Source organism: Leuresthes tenuis, unplaced genomic scaffold (assembly GCF_036924035.1).
Source record: "Leuresthes tenuis unplaced genomic scaffold, fLeuTen1.0.hap1 SCAF_15, whole genome shotgun sequence".
NCBI lineage: Eukaryota > Metazoa > Chordata > Actinopteri > Atheriniformes > Atherinopsidae > Leuresthes > Leuresthes tenuis.
This window is the reverse complement of record NW_027325369.1, coordinates 26100795-26119356: the sequence shown is the minus strand read 5'-3', so window position 1 is coordinate 26119356 and position 18562 is coordinate 26100795. Positions and strand designations below refer to the sequence as shown.

The following is an 18562-nucleotide window of genomic DNA, read 5'->3' as shown; positions in this document are numbered from 1 at the left end:
ACTCCAACATATCATCATCCCATTGGTCCTTAAACTTCCGGCTTCTTCTTCTCCGTTGAGAATAACAAAACAGATGAAATCAATACCAGTATGAGTCGATATTTTGAATTAGACTGAGGGTAAATTTAACTTCTTACAAGGTTTTAGCGGCTTCCCTTGAAGTTTTGTCCCTTGCTTGCCGTCTTGGATTAACGAGTAACTGCCGGCTGTCAACTGAAGCGGATTATTTTACTCGAAGCGGATTGCAGCCATGATGGCGTCAAGCTACAACGCTAAGGAAGAAGACGGTCACCACTCGGGTTCTTCGACTCACGGCGGGCCAGGGGCTGCAAAAAGTAAAAAACCGGACAACACGGCCTTTAAACAGCAGAGACTACCAGCCTGGCAGCCCATTTTGACCGCAGGGACCGTACTGCCTGCATTTTTCGTCATTGGTCTAATCTTCATCCCCATCGGCATCGGCCTGTTTGTTACATCAAACAACATCAAAGAGTTTGAGGTACGGTCACAGCAATGTTTTTCCAACGTTACAGCCACCGCTGGCCAGCTTCATCCATACTTTTCCACGCTTTCGATCATTTAAGACACGGCTGCTGTTTAACGGGGCTGAACAACCGTAATAATGAAATGTAATGTAAACAAGTGAACCACCTTTTATAAAGGCTTTGCTCTAAAGAATTTATTAAGTTAATTTATTTAACATTATGCTCGTTCTGTTGGCTTTTGTTTGTCTGAAAGCTTTAATTAGTCTGTTCGCCCATTTGAAGGAAGAGAAGACACCATTTATATGATAAAAGTACAAGCAAAATATTAAAAAGTAATCCAAATATACCTCTCAATTCACATTAATAAGGCTGGGAAGATAACAGCTTTTAGTGTAAAACGTATTTTTTTGTAATAGGGTTGATGAAATAATAGAAAACTCAAAGGGAGGAAGGAAAGGTGTGTCCAATGAAAAATCATTCAGTACAGTTCAGAGCCCCACAAACTGACTTTCATGTTGAATCTTTGCACAGACAGGCTGACTATAATGTGTCCAAATGAGTATGTCTTAGCAGAGATTCTGGATAGCATTAATTCACACTGAATGAGCTGTTTTTTTTTTTTTGTTTTATTTTTACAAGCGTATGGGCATAGAATATGTACAGATATGTTTATTCCTCCTAATTGGTTCTTTATTTTCAGATTGATTACACTGGCATGAACACCGATAGTCCGTGCTACAACTGTGCCAAGAACTTCAGCTGGAACAGTACAACACCGTGCGTCTGCACCGTGAACTTCACGTTGGAGCAGCCGTTTGAGGTGAGCTCTGGTCCTGCACCAACTTACAGGAACACAGAGACAATGAATAATACATGACTTCAGCTTCAATGCAGAGAGTGCTACTTGTGCAATAAAAGGGGAAAAACAAACAAACTTGGCCTCCTGACACTGACCGTCCATTAGGAGCTATTTTGAGTCCAACACTCAAGGTTTGATTAGACACTGCTTTGTTGTTGATTATTGATGAGAGCTTTTAATGATTATCTACAAAAAGCTGTCCACTTCCTCTACTTTTCTTAGAGTTTTTGGATTGGATAAACTGGATTTAGGTTGTAATCAAGAACATGGTTTAGTTAAGACAAAATTGAAACGTGGGTAAAATAAAAATAAAATCTTTGTTTGACAAACATGAGCTCAGCAGATCAAGTTTTGCTGACTGTGCTGCAGATGAAGTGGACGTTTAGGCCTAGATAACAACCTTTAGTGGAGACTGTGCGATGAATAATATTATTATCACTTTCACTGTGCTGTTAGAATGATACCAAGGTTTTTCCAAGTTCACAATCTAAAAAAACAAAGCAAAAATATCATAGTGGATACGGTTCACACCAGGTCAGCTGAACAAAAATCGCTGATAAAAATAATAATTATTGTGTTTGGCATATGTATAGAAAGTCACTCATCCCTTAGAATAGTATCATGCCAGTTTCTATATGCTCTAAACTCTAATTAAAAGGGAGTTTTTAGCTTATTTCTTTTGCTACTCTTCTTTGCCAGTGATTTTAAACAGGTTTGACAGACTGACACTGAATACTGAACCCGTGGAGTGTCAGTTTGAGTCAAATTCATTTGGACTTATTGAACTTTACTATGACTTCAGTTCCATTGCCATGTGTGTCTGGAATAAATGACCAAGCAGTGAAGCTCTAAACACAGAGGAGATAAGAGAACAGGAGCAGAGTTACCAGATATGACACGAAAACCAGCTTCAGCATATTTACTTCTGTTTGTTAGGCTTGGGTGCGGAGAAAAGTGTTTATATGCTCATCCAAGTCTCGCAGTGGTTGTGGAAAAGTCCTCTTTTTCCCTTTGTCATGTTTTTGAAATTGCTGTTTACAATCTTATAAACTTGCATTTAAACACAGTGACGGACATCGAGGTCTTCACAGGCTATTCTCTGTATCTTTGTGGCATACTTACAGCCGCTTCCTTATTTATTGGAAAAAAAATGTTTACAAGCAGGAAGTCTTCTAGTTGCCACTTTTTGCTGAAGCATTGGTTCCTTACTAGCACATGTTGAACAGAGAAATGATTGACCCCAACCAGTCCTCTGGTAAGACTGTATATTGTGCCATCCATGTGCAAATGTATGTCCTTGTGCACTGTCCTTGAGTCAAAAACTCCACTGGTCAAAATGTGGTCTCTCCTCTGCAGAGCAATGTCTACATGTACTACGGCTTATCCAACTTCTATCAGAATCACAGACGCTATGTGAAGTCCAGAGATGACAGCCAGTTGAACGGTGATCTGTCGGCTTTGACGGTAGGATCTTTTCGTTGTTGTGGTGCAGAGAATCCACAAAATGCCTCTTCTATAAGCTTAGCACTCTTTGCTTTTTGCAGAACCCCAGTAAGGAATGTGAGCCATACCGCACCAGTGAAGGACAATCCATTGCACCATGTGGGGCCATAGCTAACAGCCTTTTCAACGGTGAGTCACAAGGAACTTTCTCTTTCTGGCTGCTCAGGGATCGGTGCCATTATTGTGATCAACTACAATCTCATCTGACCAGTGAAACTTTGTGTATAAGCTCTGCACTGCTGCAGCCTTCACATTAATATTCTAGAAATGAAGCTTGTTTACCGCATTTTCCTAAAGTCACAATCTTTCTCTATCTCAGACACTCTGGATTTGTATCATATTGAGTCCAATGGCACCAGAAATCAAGTTCCGCTTGCAAAGAAGGGCATTGCATGGTGGACAGATAAGCATGTGAAGTTCAGGAATCCTGGTGGAAACAGCAACCTTACTGCGGCTTTCCAGGGTGAGTTTTACGAACGTCTCTCAGGTTTGCAAACAGAAATTTGCGCTGACCAGCTTGGTTTTGTTTCTTGTCTCTTTCTCAGGCACAGCTAAGCCGGTAAACTGGAGGAAGCCAGTGTATGAGTTGGACCCATCAGATTCTGATAACAACGGCTTCATTAATGAAGACTTCATCGTGTGGATGCGCACGGCTGCTCTCCCCACCTTCAGGAAACTCTATCGCATCATCCACAAGAAACCGAACACCACTCCAACTCTACCCAGCGGCAGATATACCTTGGATATCACTTACAGTATCCTTTGATAGTCACCTATAAAATCAAGTTTACACAATTATACCACATAAGTCATGTTGTAGCCTAGTGTCAATTTAATTCAATCAAAGCTTCAAAAGGTAAGATTATTATCTAGAAACACACATAAATAACGACTTCTCTGGTTTACTGGGTTGAGTTAAAACCAGTACTGGTCGTTTTATGCTGGTTTGTGTTCCTAATTAGAGTAATTGGAGGGTAAGCTTGGTTTTATTCTGCACAATTATCCAGATATGTTCGTATACCAGAGTATAAGACTAGACCATAGCTAAAAAAAAAGCTTACAGTTCACATGTTGTACAGATATGTGCCTTTTTATAAAGACCAAGTAAAATTTGTTATAACAACTACATATTAATAATTTGAAAATATCCTTTTCTCTCCAATACACTTATGTGAGTACACTTAGAGGGTTAAACATTTTGATTTGGAGGCTCTAGAGGGAAACAAACTTCAGTCATTTTTCTTTAACTTGATGTAATCAGATTACCCCGTGCTCAGCTTTGATGGTCGCAAGCGAATGATCCTGAGCACTATCTCCTGGATGGGAGGGAAGAACCCCTTCCTGGGCATTGCCTACATCACTGTGGGCTCCATCTGCTTCTTCCTTGGTGTGGTCCTGCTCATCATCCACCATAAATATGACACCCGCAGTAACAGTGCAGATATTCCGAACTGAATGGCTCCTACTTTGGGCTTTTCGGTCTCTACATGCATGGTGGCCCCTTAAGGGTCCGTTCTGAACGGCTTGTTTATTTTAGCTTGGGTACACTGTGAATGTCTGTGGTGTGATTGATGCAATGCAGTTGAGTCTCAAGTGTCTCATCATAGCCATGTTTATGTGTTGGTCATCTTTCTGTGTGTCTCTGTGCATATAGCTTCAAGCTGGTTGCTGAGAATGTAACTTCCTGTCTTCAGATTTTTTTATCCTGTATTTATCGACACATTATCAAAGCACATGTGTTTTATTTTTTGGCAGTGCTTTGCGAATGGCTTAATTGAAGGATGTATATATTCTTAACTGCAAGTGTTTATCCATATTATGTACTGAAACAAGTCCTGCTGATGATTGTACCATAATATTTCATGGATATACCTTTGTGGTTTTTGAGAAGACCCTTGTAACAGAAAAGGATATTCTTCGCTTGTGTGCTGAATCATTCTCGTTAACATTGATGTTAAACAAGATCTATTTAATCCTTGGAGAGATATATAGAATATTCATGACAAGTACTCCAGCTGATGTCATTGGTCTGTACACTGAGCCTGTCCTCTTTATTTGCTACATAATACTTATTGTGGATGGAGCATTACAGTTCACCATATATCTAGTATTCCTTATCCCAAGACTTTTGGACTGTCTGGATAGTTACACCAAAGTGATACAAAGTAATTATTCGATGTTGACCAAATAATATGCACTTTAAAAGTGTCACATTTGTTCATTTACCACGTGTTTCACGGCATCTTCTTGAAATATTGTGTTCTTGAGTTATTAAAGATGAGACAATTGTTTTAAATTTAAATTAAAAAAAAATTGGGTTTTATATGGTTTTCAGGGTCCAATAAAGAACTTGGTCAATTATTGGAGTCACGTGTTGTTTTATTATAGTTTTAAATGCTGACAAATCCGCTTTAACAATCAGTGACGCTGTTATAACTGCTATCAAAACCATTGACCTTTTGTGCAGTATTTAACATAGACGCCATGAAGCCGCTTTGGAGGTGACACCAGTTGTTATTATGTATCATATACAGTATGATGCAATATTCATGCAACGGTATCACAGCTAAAATATCTATTTAAGTCACAGAACCGGTGGTACACGGGTAATAACAATCCCACGCGACCGGAAGTTACAGACTCACCAAAGGATTGTGGGAAGTCCGGCTGGCAGTGTCCGTCCTTGTGCAGCACCTTTACGTAAAGCTCAAAGTTTGCCAACATGTCCAGACAATTTATGGTAAGAAATACCAGTTTTCACTGTGCTTGTCTAAAACAGTTCTAGTTTGAATAATTTACGTGTTTTCTAGAAACTTTAACTTAAAAGTTTTGCTACGTTAGCCCCTAGTTCCGAGTAACGGTCTCAAGCTAAACTTTCAAACTTAACCTACCGGTAATTTGCTGTGAAAAAAACCTCAAGATTATTTCAAGTTAAGTACATGTATTATCCTCGTTATGTGATGTTGTTTTCACATGTTTGTAATTTAAGAACAGCTACTCTGTTTGAGCTGAACTGTTCTGCCTGCTTTAACCGCTTTATTGAACCGTTACTTAAAGGAGGTCAGGGTGGGAATTAGTGATGTCAGGCACCCACGAAACTGAACATGTTAAGGCACTGACCATTAAAAGGTTTGACAATTTTCTGTTTTTCTGCTCAACAAAAATCGCTTTATAAACAGGTTCATGTTCGCTTATCAGCGACGTTATAATGTCACAGAAAACCCCTCGTTTCTTTGCTCTCTTATGGTCGATATGTAAAAGAAAGCTGTGAAGTCTTTTTTTCTTTGTGTGTGTGTGTGTAAAATGATCTCCAGCTTATCTAAGATAATGTAGTCCAGATTTGTCCAATCTAAAATAAGTAGTAGTTAACGACCTACACTTTTTTCAGGATGGACAGTGTTAGGTTTAGATTTGGAGGCCTCATCTGATTGAGATGTGAAATAAAATAAGAAAAATAAAAGCAATGCAATCTCCTTTCTTCTCTTTTCTGATGTTCACTTTCTCGTATCGAAGACTGTTTTTGACTTCAAAATCCAGATGTAACCTGTCCAAGTATGAAGTAGTTTTTTTGTCTGGTCCTGGACCAGTCTGATCCTGTCTTGATGGGAATGAAGTGGTCAAACCTCCCTGTTTTGAATAAAATTGCTTAACACAATTAACATGAAGATTTAAATCTAACAAACCAACCATAAACTTGACTTCTGATTGATTCGTATCACTACAATATAAACATATATATGACCAGCAGATGTCACCATTTTTATTGTATCACAGGCTTTAACACACATTTACTTTGTTTTTTGTAGCACACGTGCTTTAAAGTGGTTCACTACTTAAAGTCAACTTGCTACTCGTTCATATTATTTCTATGCTATTGTGTATTATAGTGTGTTAATGACACATATATTATTTGATTTAATTCCTGCTTTTTATGACCAGGGTCTTTGGCAGCTTTCCAAGCGGACCATCACCACCAGTGCCCGCAGACAGCTTGATAACACTGTGAAAAAAAAGCAAAAACTGTTTCAGGTGAGGTGAATCTCTAGACTTGTCTGTGTTTCTGTGTAAACTTTAAAAGCAGGCTAGTCTCAGGTTAAACTTTCTTTTTGTATGAACTCAGGCTTTATTAGTTTTGAAGGGAAGCCTGTTTAATATCCATTTATTTATCATCAACAATGCTGCTGCAAAGAAATGTTGGTTTGAGAAGGTTCTCAGCATGACTTAAATCACAGGCTAAACCTCATGTCCCTGTTATACTTGTATGACTTGTGGTTTTAAAATGAAACTTTCACAGAATGAATTTTCAGTACTTTGGTGTGAAAATATTAAGGTTTCTGTTTTATTCACAGGTTCTGGGGACAGAATCTAATATTATCCTTTGTTTAGCATGACAGATAAGTATCAGTGAGGTTCCCCTTTTAATGTTTAACTGCCATAGGCTTATAGCTGGGGTTGGAGTTAAACTAATTATGCTTAAAGGTTCATAACAGAATTACCATTCCAGTGTGGCAGGCTTTACTGATATTGCATAGTGCAACAAATGTATGTAGCTCTATATTGAACATAGGCATATTATTGCTTTTAAATCCCAGAGCAAATACTGCTTTACTGAGCACTTTTTTGCAGGGTGCACTCTGCACCATGATTTATTTTCTGCGGTTAACCAGAGATGAGCTCCTTACCAAAAAAACTAAATCTTGTTGGGAAACTAGAGTTGATTGTTTAGAACATGAGACATATGATCACAATGTCATCTTTTTAAACAGTAAAATGCCTTCATTCTTCTCTCTTTGAACAGGAAGATAACGGTATACCCATTCATCTGAAGGGCGGGTCAAAGGACGCTCTGCTCTACAGAGCCACAATGGCTCTCACTGTGTTTGGTATGTCAGCATAGGTCTGAAATTTGATGAGTCAGGCTGTATTCAGACGTCTTCGACCGCCTTTTAGGGATATAACACACGTAATACCCATAGCTTCACTCCAGTGTTGTTACTGACACTGAGTCTTTGATTGTAAAACTACTGTAATTTCATGATACACCATCAAGATTGTTTAAAGTTTAGGTAGGAAGTTGTGCTGTCTCATAATCGCATCTCTGACATTTGTCTGATCTGTTTGCAGGCAGTGGATATGTTGTCTATGAGCTGTTTACCGCTGCAATGCCCAAGAGGCCACAATGAAACAGGACTGCCCTTCTGGGAACTATTGTCTGATGAAAGAAAACTGCATGTGATTCATTGAGTCTCTGTTGTGCAGATTTCAATATAATTTAATGTCTGAAATTTATGTTTTTTGATTGTACAAATCATGAGCTGCAAATAATAATAAAATAATTTAAATATTGTGAAATCGCGTCACCGCCGCCTAAAGCTTGATTCCTGCTGCAGATGTTGTAAATTTCACCACATCATAATGATGTGTAGGATTATGACCTCCTGCCTAATGTTTAGTCCTCCTCACACTGCCAAAAGAGAGCTGACCAATCAGGGAGCTGTCACATCTGATGGTGGGGTGGGTTGGGTTTGTGCAACCAGGATGATGGCAATTGTTCCCTTGAGCTGCTACTGTAGGGTGAAGCTGCTGCCACATGTGGTGGTTCTGACCTATTTGTGAAAATGCTAAGGTAGGTGGCAAGTTTCAACGTAACATCCAACAAGATGAGCAATGATACTCACTTTATCTGGTAGTAGTTTCAACATTATGACTGACTGATGCATATTTGATTGAACAAAACAAGAACTTTGTTATTTTTTTCACCAGAATTTTATGAGGTGGTTGCAGACCGGTTGTAAGTGGTATAAGAGGCCACTTTTATCCTTCTTTAGTTCTGTATTGTGAGCACTAGAGGGCACCATGAACCTGTAAATCCAATTGTGAGGTGAGTGGCAGGATGAGCTGCTGCTGAAATACTTAACCATTCCCAGCTAAGTGGGTTTTTTCTATTTAGTCTCTACATTTTAAACAAAGGCAAAATAAAAACTTGCGTATCTGATTGATACTGAATATGTTATCTTAAGAGCATAATTAGAAATCGCCATACTAAAATACCAAGACACTTGGTTGAAAAACAAGAAATTTGTATACAACCTATATGTATACACACACACACACACACAATATATATATATATATATATATATATATATATTAGTTAATACGCTGGATGAGGGTGCCTGCTGTGCGAATAAAACACTTCCCCTTAGTGTTATCTGGCCAACTGATGTGAAGTCACATTGGCTTGAGACTCATTAAATTGGCAGACCAAAGGAATGCAGGAAAAAATGTAATTTCCAAACTCGGGATCAGTCTTAGCGGGGGATATATATCAACCGAGAGGCAGAGCTTTCGCAAGAAGCCCATATGCTGGTAAAATGAGAGCTTGGAACTGCCCCCCTGTTAAGTAGCCGATGGTGGAAAGATTCTTCCCACTTGGAAAGAAGCTTTTCCTTCTTGGACATCTGTTGGCGGAGCCTCCAGTAGCCCGACACAGGAGAGAGGGGTCCAGCCGCAGCTTCTGACATTTCTCTGTTACTTTTCAGAGGAGGAGGCTTCAAGCAGGCTGCTCTGAACAAGGTCACTTTTTAGGGGGCTTTAATAGGTGAGTAGACATTATTTTATAGTAAGTAAATAGGTTATTGAGGTATTTAGGAAGGATAAATATTTATTTCACACAAAGTTTATTTTCAAACTTTTTTCTTATTTTTAATTAATTATTATTATTTTTTTTTTTACTGTGGAAGGTTTTGATCGGTATACTTTTGTATGCCTACGATGTGGGATGAACGAAATTAAAACAGGCTCAGGAACTTTTACTAAGTGGCGTTTGGGTTTTTCAACTGAACTGGATGCAAATTCAGCAAAGAAGAAAGATGATGCAGCGCTTAAGCAGAAGAGGAGTCAAAGCATATCTAATATGGTTTATGCTTAATCTGATAATGCGGGTCAGATGAGTCCCTTGTGTCCGACGGGCCAAGCGACTCATATCGGCCCCTGTGGCTGCAGTGCTGCCGCCTGTGCACCAGGCGGGGCGCATAGCATGTGGATGAGACGATAGAAGCCGAGTTCACGCTGCTGCAGCTTATTGTGTGGCAATTTATTTAGCAAAATATAAACCTACTCGCAGGAAAGCAGTTCCTTAAAGTTAAAAAAAGACATCTAGAAACGCATTGTCCCTTATACAATTGTAACAAAGGGATATAATGAGTCAAACAAGAGGGTTAGGGAACAAGTTTCATGATTCCAGAAAAGAAAAAGGAAAGATATGATAAAGAATAATGATATTAAGAATATGAACGTATTCACGGACGCATCACGGACTGAGTTTCTGGTTAGCCTGCCCAAATTCTACCACTGTAGGGCTGATGTAAGTGAGAACCACAGGTAAGACTCTGCTGCATGTAGTGATCTGCACATTGAATCACCAACATGATCAAAGCAACCACAAAAGCAATCCATTTTTCAGATACTATCTTAAAAAATCAAACCAGATGAAACGTGTTTTAAGTGTTTTTCAGTCCCTCATTACTGATTATCCACAGTGTGTCATTCAGTGATAATTATGTACCTCAGGGTATGGGTGGTAAAAGGGTGCAAGGTGTGGCTCTCTGTAAAAAGATCTTGCAGATCTTTTTTTGTTATCATGATGGAAAGTGAGGATGAAATCATCAGAGCTGTCAGTGATCATTTGGTAATTGCCCTTCCTCGGATCACTTTCTCTAATTATATCCAGCAAGACACAGTAGTAAATTAAATCTGTAGCTGTTAGTCTCACCTCACTGACAATGTGTTCTGGAGCTCAAGCACATCTCTCTTTGTCCTCAGACTGATTGATGCGCTGCTGACCCTTCAGGGTGAAACATGAAGATCAGGCTGTCACTAGCCACGGCTGCCTTCTTTGCAGCCCTGCTGTCCTCAATAGATGCTCAAGGTAAATAAAACCACCTGGCCTCACTCCTCTTACATAAACTGTCCTACTCTGTCTCTTTATCTACTCCCTTTCTCCTTTCATCCAACATCTCCACTGGTTATTTATGTTACAGGATATAGCTTTTGACTTTAATGTCAGAGTTAACACGCTGGAACACTGTTTGTTCTGATAAACTGAATAAAGTTGTTCTTATTTCATGTGTATGTTTAAAAACTATGTGAGTGATTCCTTGATGACTGTCATTGTCTTATCTCTCATTTGAAGTACATTTTGTTTGGTTGGCCTATTAAAGCTTATTAGTGGCTTTGATAAGAAATCCAAATCCTATTTCCTTATATTTACGTGGTAATTTAGATTGTTTAAACAAATACTGAGGGAGCAATTTTCTCAGTCAGATTTGGCAGATATATGCAGCAAAGACCACTGAAGCTTGTTTCACTTATAATTTCAGACTAAATGCACTAAACAGCTGGACGCTTGCCAAAAGTAAAACGAAAATAATTTCATGGCTGATGTTTCTGTACAAATGCTTAAGCATTGTACAGCTCTTGCTGTTGCAGTTTTATGATGGCAAGTCTCTGCAGATAGGAAAACTACAAAACCTGTGGTGATTAAGCTAGTGCACGACTTTTTTTACAAGATAAAGTTGAAGAAGTGCAGAATCCTGTAAATATATATACATTTGTGTGAGGTGTTTTTTATACTGTGATACAGTAGAAGCAGAGTTTGGTAATTTCATATACATCTACAGTAAAAGTTCAACTTAAACTTTGAAATAAGTAAATTAATGTCTAACAGTAGTGTAGCTGATTTAGCTAAACTTTCTTAAAGTGAAAGTACCCATTCAGAAGTACACAGTGTCGTGGTATGAATGAAGTTGTTTTCTGGTTTGAAAGTCTAATAAGTAGAAACATCCAAAGGTATTAAAAACTCAACTGTCATGTTTAAAATTCAAATACGACTTTTTAAACAGAAATTAAATTCTGTTGCTATAGAGATGTTGTCGACGATTAACAATCTGTAGAAGCAGAAGTAGTTTAGACAGAAAATGACTCATTGTAATCTATTATGCAAACATCTCAGTTCAAAATAATAGCAAATATGGAAAAATGGTGTGGAAACCTTCAGACTTTTTCCCCTTTGAGAGCGCGCTTGCCTGTTGAGAGGAGTCTACTCTCGCATATCTCCACTAACGGAATGGAAAGATGAAATACGAGAGTAGCAAATTAATCCTCAGACAGCACAAAGACAAAGAGCCTTTCTCGGAGTCTCTGTGGCCGTTTGCAAAAACGCTGAGTTGCAAGACATATGGAAAGTTAATATGCAGTAATGTTTAATGTCAGCACATGTTGTGGAATTACTTTGGCATCCGTCCTGCCTCTTTGGGGAGAGTCGGTGTTCTTTCCTCCTCCCCTTGGTCTCTCCTCCTGGCGGTAGATCAGGTCAGGATTGCTGGCTGACTGGAAGGATGGAGACAGAGGTAACAGCAGTAGGCAGACTGTGGCCCCTGTGAGCCAGAGGTGTCCTTTATTAGAAACTGATGGGGCAGACATCCATATTATAAGAGCAACCACAAGGTCCATATAACATATTAGAGATAGTTATATTGACAAAACCACCTTTGTTCCTCAAGTATATTATCAAACCAGAAACACATAAGGTCAAAGAGACTCCAACAAATTCAGCAATGCGCTCAAGCCATCTTGCCATGAACAAACATGGACGCGTCTGGTGCGTCTGAAGAGCCACCTAAAACAGTTTTCCTGAATTTTCCAATCCATCATCCAATGCTTTGCTACCCACGACCATTCCCCCTACTCATCCAAACCAACACATACCTCTATACCTCCACTTGGTGTTGGAGATGAGTACTCGTGAAGAAATGTGGGGGAACACGGCCCATCGGGGCTCCTTGAGTTGAAATGCCAGGTTGGTGATCCTCCAATCCAAGTTTTTAAGTATTCGGCAGGCTCCTGTTTGTCATCTGCCTGTGCATTCAATGTGTCCCAAGCTATGGCTTCCTCCTCATAGTGTATTTTACAATGATATTCTTGTCTCTCTCTTGTGTTAGCAGGCAGCATGCACCCATGCCTTGACATCTAATGCATGTTCACCCACCTTACATCATCTGCATCATAGTGTGATATCACTGTGGATAAATGAATCCTTGGATAAACACTACAAGGACATGCAAAATATGCTGATGTCCTGTGCTAACCTCATTAACATCTTGACTTTTAACATAAAATTAATTTCATGAGTGTTCATTTTCTATTATGTCTAAAAGGCGTTTTTTAAAGCTGCATGTGACATGTCAAGATTATAGCTCTTTTACTTAAGAGAAGCCTAATTTGGGAGATTTACTCACAAGTTATCAGCTAATACTGATAACAAGAGGAAACTACAATACTTTGATGCACGCATATTGTTTATTCTTAAGGTTCACATACTCATCTTAACATGCTCTATTTCCTTTGCTTCTTACCTACAAAATCTAAGACAGAATATCATTTTAAAATACGTTTGTCATCTCTGTCTGTGTGGTCCCAACTGTACATGGAACATTATTTATTGTCCAGTCAGTCAAAGTTGTTGAGTCAAACAACTTTCTCATGTACATGATGCATGACGCTGTGATCAAGTCAGCTGAATGTAATGGTGCGTGGTCTTGTATTTAATTCAATGTACACACTTTCTCTGTTATCGAACATTTGATTGTCTTAAGAAGTCTTGTTCGCTCATGCCTTCTCATGCATTATGCTGCCAGTGAAAAAGTACACAAGAGTCTCCGGCGACGAATTGTGTATTCTTTTTAAAAGGTTTGCAATGGATGTGTGCCACTCACTTGTGCAAAGTGTCTTAACCAAATGAACAACAAACCACTTTTTGTCTTTGAAATATGTTTATATACAATGTATATATAACATATGGTGTTCAGTTCTGTCAAGAGTTACCTCAGTAACTATATGGCAACTTTGATTCCATTGTATAATCAGTAACTTGAGAATGAAGTCACTGTTGTGTTTTTGCAATATTGAGCTCAATTCCACCATGAAGGAGTTTAGTTCGTGGTCGGGGCATGCCATGTAATGACTGCACTTAGCATGTGTTGGATGGTTCACTCAGTGTTTGCACTTTGGTAGAGTTTGCGTGGAGTTGTGCACCTGATGTGTATGCCAGTGCTTGAGTTGCTGGCCATCTCGGTTGGGCAACTCAAACAAGTGCCATTTTGTTCCAAAATGGCTTCTCACACTTTTTCAATGTTGTCACGTGTTCCTTACCCTTTACCCTCACAAATGGACGTCAGTGCTGTGTGTCTGCCACCAACAACGAACAAGTCCACTTCAGTCATGAAGTGTTTGTTGTTGGGATTAATATGAATGCTTGATGAAATATGCCTTACTTTAATGTGATCATAGATACAACCACATTCATACACATTTTTTTGTGTGTTGTAATTTAACAGAGTTTCATGTCTTATTTGCAGTGGAACCACCCTCAGACTTAAAATTCAAAATTCTAAATGAGAACACAGTGGAAATGTCATGGGTAAGACCCTCGTCAAGGATAGATGGCTTCAGAATACAAGTTGTATCAGACGCAGGTAAGTATGATTTTAGCAGTCAAGCTAGTAATACACATGCACACAGTTTAAACACACAGTGCTCTCCAACAACCATGTAACTCCTAGTTTTCTTCTTCCCAGATGAACCAGTCAGAGATTTTACGCTTGATGCATACACTACTACAACCTCAATCACTAATCTGACACCTGACTTGGACTATTCAGTGTCAATAAACTCCTTTTTTGGTTCAGAGGAGAGTATCCCCATATTTGGACAACTAACTAGTAAGTACATGTCCTTCTTTTGGATGGCAACAGGAAGCAGAGAAATATGAAAAAAGTTAATGGATACCATTTAGCCACAGAGGCTGTCTGAAAGTAGCAGGAAATCACATCTGTTTGCTTTCTAGTGTTGTTCACTGTTCCTAACTAACGAAGCACGGCACTTTGTGTTTGCACGCATGTGTTTTTGATCCTGCGGACCAGCTTTTATGATGTGTTGATTTTCTTGCCTTTTCCCTCTGTGAAAAAGTACACAGTGAATCAGTGGTGGCAGTGTGTGGTGCTAACTCATCAAGTGTTTCCTGTGTTTCAGTCCAGTCCAGTAACACCAGTGGACGAGTCAGGAGGCCACCATCAGATGCAATCAGTGAGTATGTTTACAGGAGTGTTAACCAAAAACTGAACTGAACCAGGCCCTCCAAACGGTTTTCCAAATTTTAAGTTTTATTTTTCCCCTTCATTAGTGTCATTGTAATGTTTTTTTGCCATGGGGTTGTTACCATGTAAACAGACAACCTTTTGACACTGACTGGGATGGCACGCAGTTGCTGATTTAACTGAAACCAGTGGGCACATTAAGAAAATTGGAAAGGAAGCCTTGAAGCTGGGAAACCATTGCTCTGTTATGTGTCATGGAGTGATGAGGTGCAGGAGGCTGTTGTTAACCAATGAAGTTATTCAGACACCACCTGTTAACATGATGGTGAGTTTGAAATCTGTAGTGAGTGACAGAAAGATGTGCTAATGTTTCCCCAAGCTACTGGTCAGAAACTGTGACACCACTTTCATATTATTTGAACTCTTAATGTTCAGCATGTAGTAAGTCTTTCACAACCACTCAAATTGACCAAAAATGTCTCATTGAGAATGTGGTTTTTGAGATATGGGGAATAGAATTTAGAGTCAATGAGACCAGGGGGAAGGAGGATTAAAGTCCATCCACATAAGCCCTGCCAATTTTTCAATAGAGTCATTTTCAATGTTCCAGAAAATTTCATTCATGATTTACAGCCCTGTGGATTTTAATGTAGAAAAATGAACATTGCTGGTGGAACCTGTGCTGAATGTTTAGTCTATTAAGCCACATTCTGCCTCCGTCTGTTGGAAAAACTATACCAGCCCACTGTTTGGAATCGGTTAAAGTTTCCTTTGATGTATGAATGCATCTCTTAGTCGTCCAACTAACTGTCAAAGATTTTGTTTTATTTAGACATTCATAAGAAATGGGCCAACATAACATATTGTTCCAAGACCAAGTTGCTGCCACACCTTTATTGGCACTTTTTTGGATTGAAAATTGATTTACAAAGAACACAAAGGATGTGGTTTTCTCTATTTTGAGTCTTTACACCCATCATTATCCACTAGTTTAACAGTTTTGTGAATGTTTCTAATATATCAGTCAATCTATGTTAGATAATTTCTAAATATTCCTGCTTTTAACTGACTGCCATATATCTCCACTGCGTTTCCCCAGAATGTTCTGTCAGTGCAATAGCAGATTTGGTTTTTCTGGTGGATGGTTCATGGAGTGTGGGCAGAGAAAACTTTCAACACATCCGGAGTTTCATCGCTGCACTAGCAGGGGCCTTTGATATTGGCGAGGACAAGACCCGCGTGGCTGTGGTTCAGTACAGTACAGATACACGCACAGAGTTCCCCCTCACTAGTCACCCCAGAAGAGGTGACCTGCTCCAAGCCATCAACACACTGCCATACAAAGGAGGGAATACTATGACTGGTAAGCTACTCTTCAGTAAGATACTGAAATGGAATGTCATTAATTTTTTGATGTCTGGATATACAGATGCAAATTATTTGAATATACATGCACTTCTTTTTTTAAGGCGATGCCATAGATTACCTTCTGAAAAACATCTTCACTGAGGCTGCTGGATCAAGAAAAGGTTTTCCAAAGGTAGCCATGATCATCACTGATGGAAAATCCCAGGACCCAGTGGAGGAGCATGCTAAAAGACTTAGGAACATTGGAGTGGAAATTTTTGTCCTAGGTATGTTTTATTACTCAGTGTTTTGTTCAGTTGTGCTTTCCCATGTGAATGTCTGCCTGTTCTTGGAAACCATTTGATTTTCCATTGATTGTTCATCTTAAGATTCATATTCGCCTAAAAAAAAAAGTCAAATGATGTTTTTTTTTCCTAACATAAGCAACACTCCAAAACCACCAACATTTCATCACATCTGCAAAGCAGACAGTAAGAACGCATGAGTTATTGGTGTCGTTGTACATTTTTCCGCTCAGGTATCAAAGGAGCAGATGAGGATGAGCTCAGGGAAATTGCCTCCACACCTCACAGCAAACATGTGTACAACGTGCCCAACTTTGACCTGATCCAAGAGGTACAGAAAAAGATCATCACAGAAGTATGCTCTGGTGTTGATGAGCAGCTCAGCTCTCTGGTCAGCGGGGAAGAAAGTAAGTCACAAGATGTTCATCCAGTGTGCATATGGAGGTGTAATTTTCAATCCCCAGCCATAATCTGAACATTCTCATTCTCCGACAAATCTTTTTCTTTTGTGTTGTCTTTTTTTCAGTGGTGGAGCCTGCCTCTAACCTGCAAGTAACAGAAATTGCATCTAAGTCAATGAGGGTGATGTGGGATGCATCCCTGGGTGAAATCACAGGTTACAAGCTCACCCTTATTCCTATGGTACCTGGAATGAAGCGACAAGAGCTGTACATTGGACCCACACAGACGTCAATCAATGTACGTGACCTTTCACCTGAGACTGAGTATGAGATCAGCTTGTTTGCTCTCAAAGGTCTGACTCCGAGTGAACCCATCTTGGATCTGGCAAAGACTCAGCCTGTGAAGGTGTCAACAGGTAAGGTGCCTTCTTATTTGATTCAGGATACGTATTGTCTCTGGGAGTCACTGTATAGACAAGGTTTAATTTTTGAGTAATCCATGATCTCCTATCTTTTTCAAGAGTGCTCTCTGGGAGTGGATGTGCAGGCTGATGTGGTCCTACTGGTTGATGGCTCATACAGTATTGGATTACAAAATTTTGCCAAAGTCCGTGCCTTCCTGGAGGTTCTAGTCAATTCCTTTGACATTGGTGCCAACAAAGTCCAGATCAGCTTGGTCCAGTACAGTCGTGATCCATACACTGAGTTTGCCCTCAACACCCACCATGACATTAATGCTGTCGTCAAAGCTGTGCGCAACTTCCCCTACCGTGGTGGTTCCACAAATACAGGAAAGGCCATGACCTATGTGAGGGAGAAGATCTTCATCCAAACTCGAGGAGCGAGAGAGAATGTCCCCCGCGTCATGGTCCTGATCACGGATGGAAAGTCTTCAGACTCGTTCAAGGATGCTGCCACCAACTTGAGGAATGTCGATGTGGAGATCTTTGCTGTCGGTGTGAAAGATGCAGTGAGGTCAGAGCTGGAGGCCATTGCTAATCCACCAGCAGATACTCATGTTTATGAGGTAGAGGACTTTGATGCCTTCCAGAGGATTTCCAAGGAGCTGACTCAGTCCATCTGTCTGAGGATTGAACAGGAGTTGCTGAAAATAAAAAAGAGAAGTAAGTAGGAGAAGAATTGAGAATTTCTTGTACATCCTCATTAAAGTTGCTTAATTTATTTTCACCTGTTATAATTTCCCTTGAATGATTATGTGTTTACACCTTCATGCTGATAGGTGTTATGCTTTATCAGATACTGTTACATCTGTGTGTCTCAGTCAGATTAAAGGAGTAGATGTAATGGCAAAGAGCAAATCATGATACAAAACCAATAGTGGTATTTCAACTCAGTCATACTTTTGTTCAAAAAGCCACTCTGGGTTTAAACCTGGTTGGTTTGCTTAACACTGTGTTGCAGTGCAAAACTCCACCCACTTTGCTTGTTTTGCTTTTAACAAAAAGAAAATCAGTGCTATTCATTTAACAAATTAACAGTAAAATAG

The 18562-nt window shown here is 39.5% G+C and overlaps 3 protein-coding genes across 6 annotated transcripts in view; all 3 read left to right on the top strand.

The window, feature by feature from the left end:
• The first annotated feature begins 24 nt into the window (after nt 1-24).
• On the top strand, nt 25-5208 carry LOC140270122 (cell cycle control protein 50A-like). Its single transcript, XM_072365214.1, has 7 exons — nt 25-499; nt 1186-1305; nt 2701-2808; nt 2889-2976; nt 3167-3310; nt 3393-3602; nt 4109-5208. The coding sequence occupies exons 1-7, from the start codon at nt 251-253 to the stop codon at nt 4300-4302; spliced, it is 1113 nt and encodes a 370-aa protein (XP_072221315.1). The 5' UTR covers nt 25-250; the 3' UTR covers nt 4303-5208.
• Nucleotides 5209-5473: 265 nt separating this feature from the next.
• Nucleotides 5474-8199, top strand: LOC140270413 (cytochrome c oxidase subunit 7A2, mitochondrial-like). The gene is made up of 4 exons (XM_072365555.1): nt 5474-5587; nt 6787-6876; nt 7646-7730; nt 7972-8199. Exons 1-4 carry the CDS (start codon nt 5570-5572, stop codon nt 8028-8030), a joined length of 252 nt encoding a protein of 83 aa, XP_072221656.1. The 5' UTR covers nt 5474-5569; the 3' UTR covers nt 8031-8199.
• A 2479-nt stretch (nt 8200-10678) lies between these two features.
• Nucleotides 10679-18562, top strand: part of col12a1a (collagen, type XII, alpha 1a) — a 50989-nt gene continuing 43105 nt past the window's right edge. For 3 of the 4 annotated variants that reach the window (XM_072365551.1, XM_072365550.1, XM_072365552.1), the window contains exons 1-9: nt 10679-10777; nt 14265-14381; nt 14484-14627; nt 14938-14991; nt 16102-16365; nt 16472-16636; nt 16888-17061; nt 17181-17471; nt 17577-18179. In XM_072365551.1, coding sequence (XP_072221652.1) covers nt 10708-10777; nt 14265-14381; nt 14484-14627; nt 14938-14991; nt 16102-16365; nt 16472-16636; nt 16888-17061; nt 17181-17471; nt 17577-18179 — 1882 coding nt within the window. In that variant the 5' untranslated portion in view covers nt 10679-10707. The remainder of the gene's footprint in view (nt 10778-14264; nt 14382-14483; nt 14628-14937; nt 14992-16101; nt 16366-16471; nt 16637-16887; nt 17062-17180; nt 17472-17576; nt 18180-18562) is intronic. The other variant, XM_072365553.1, reaches the window with a different exon arrangement.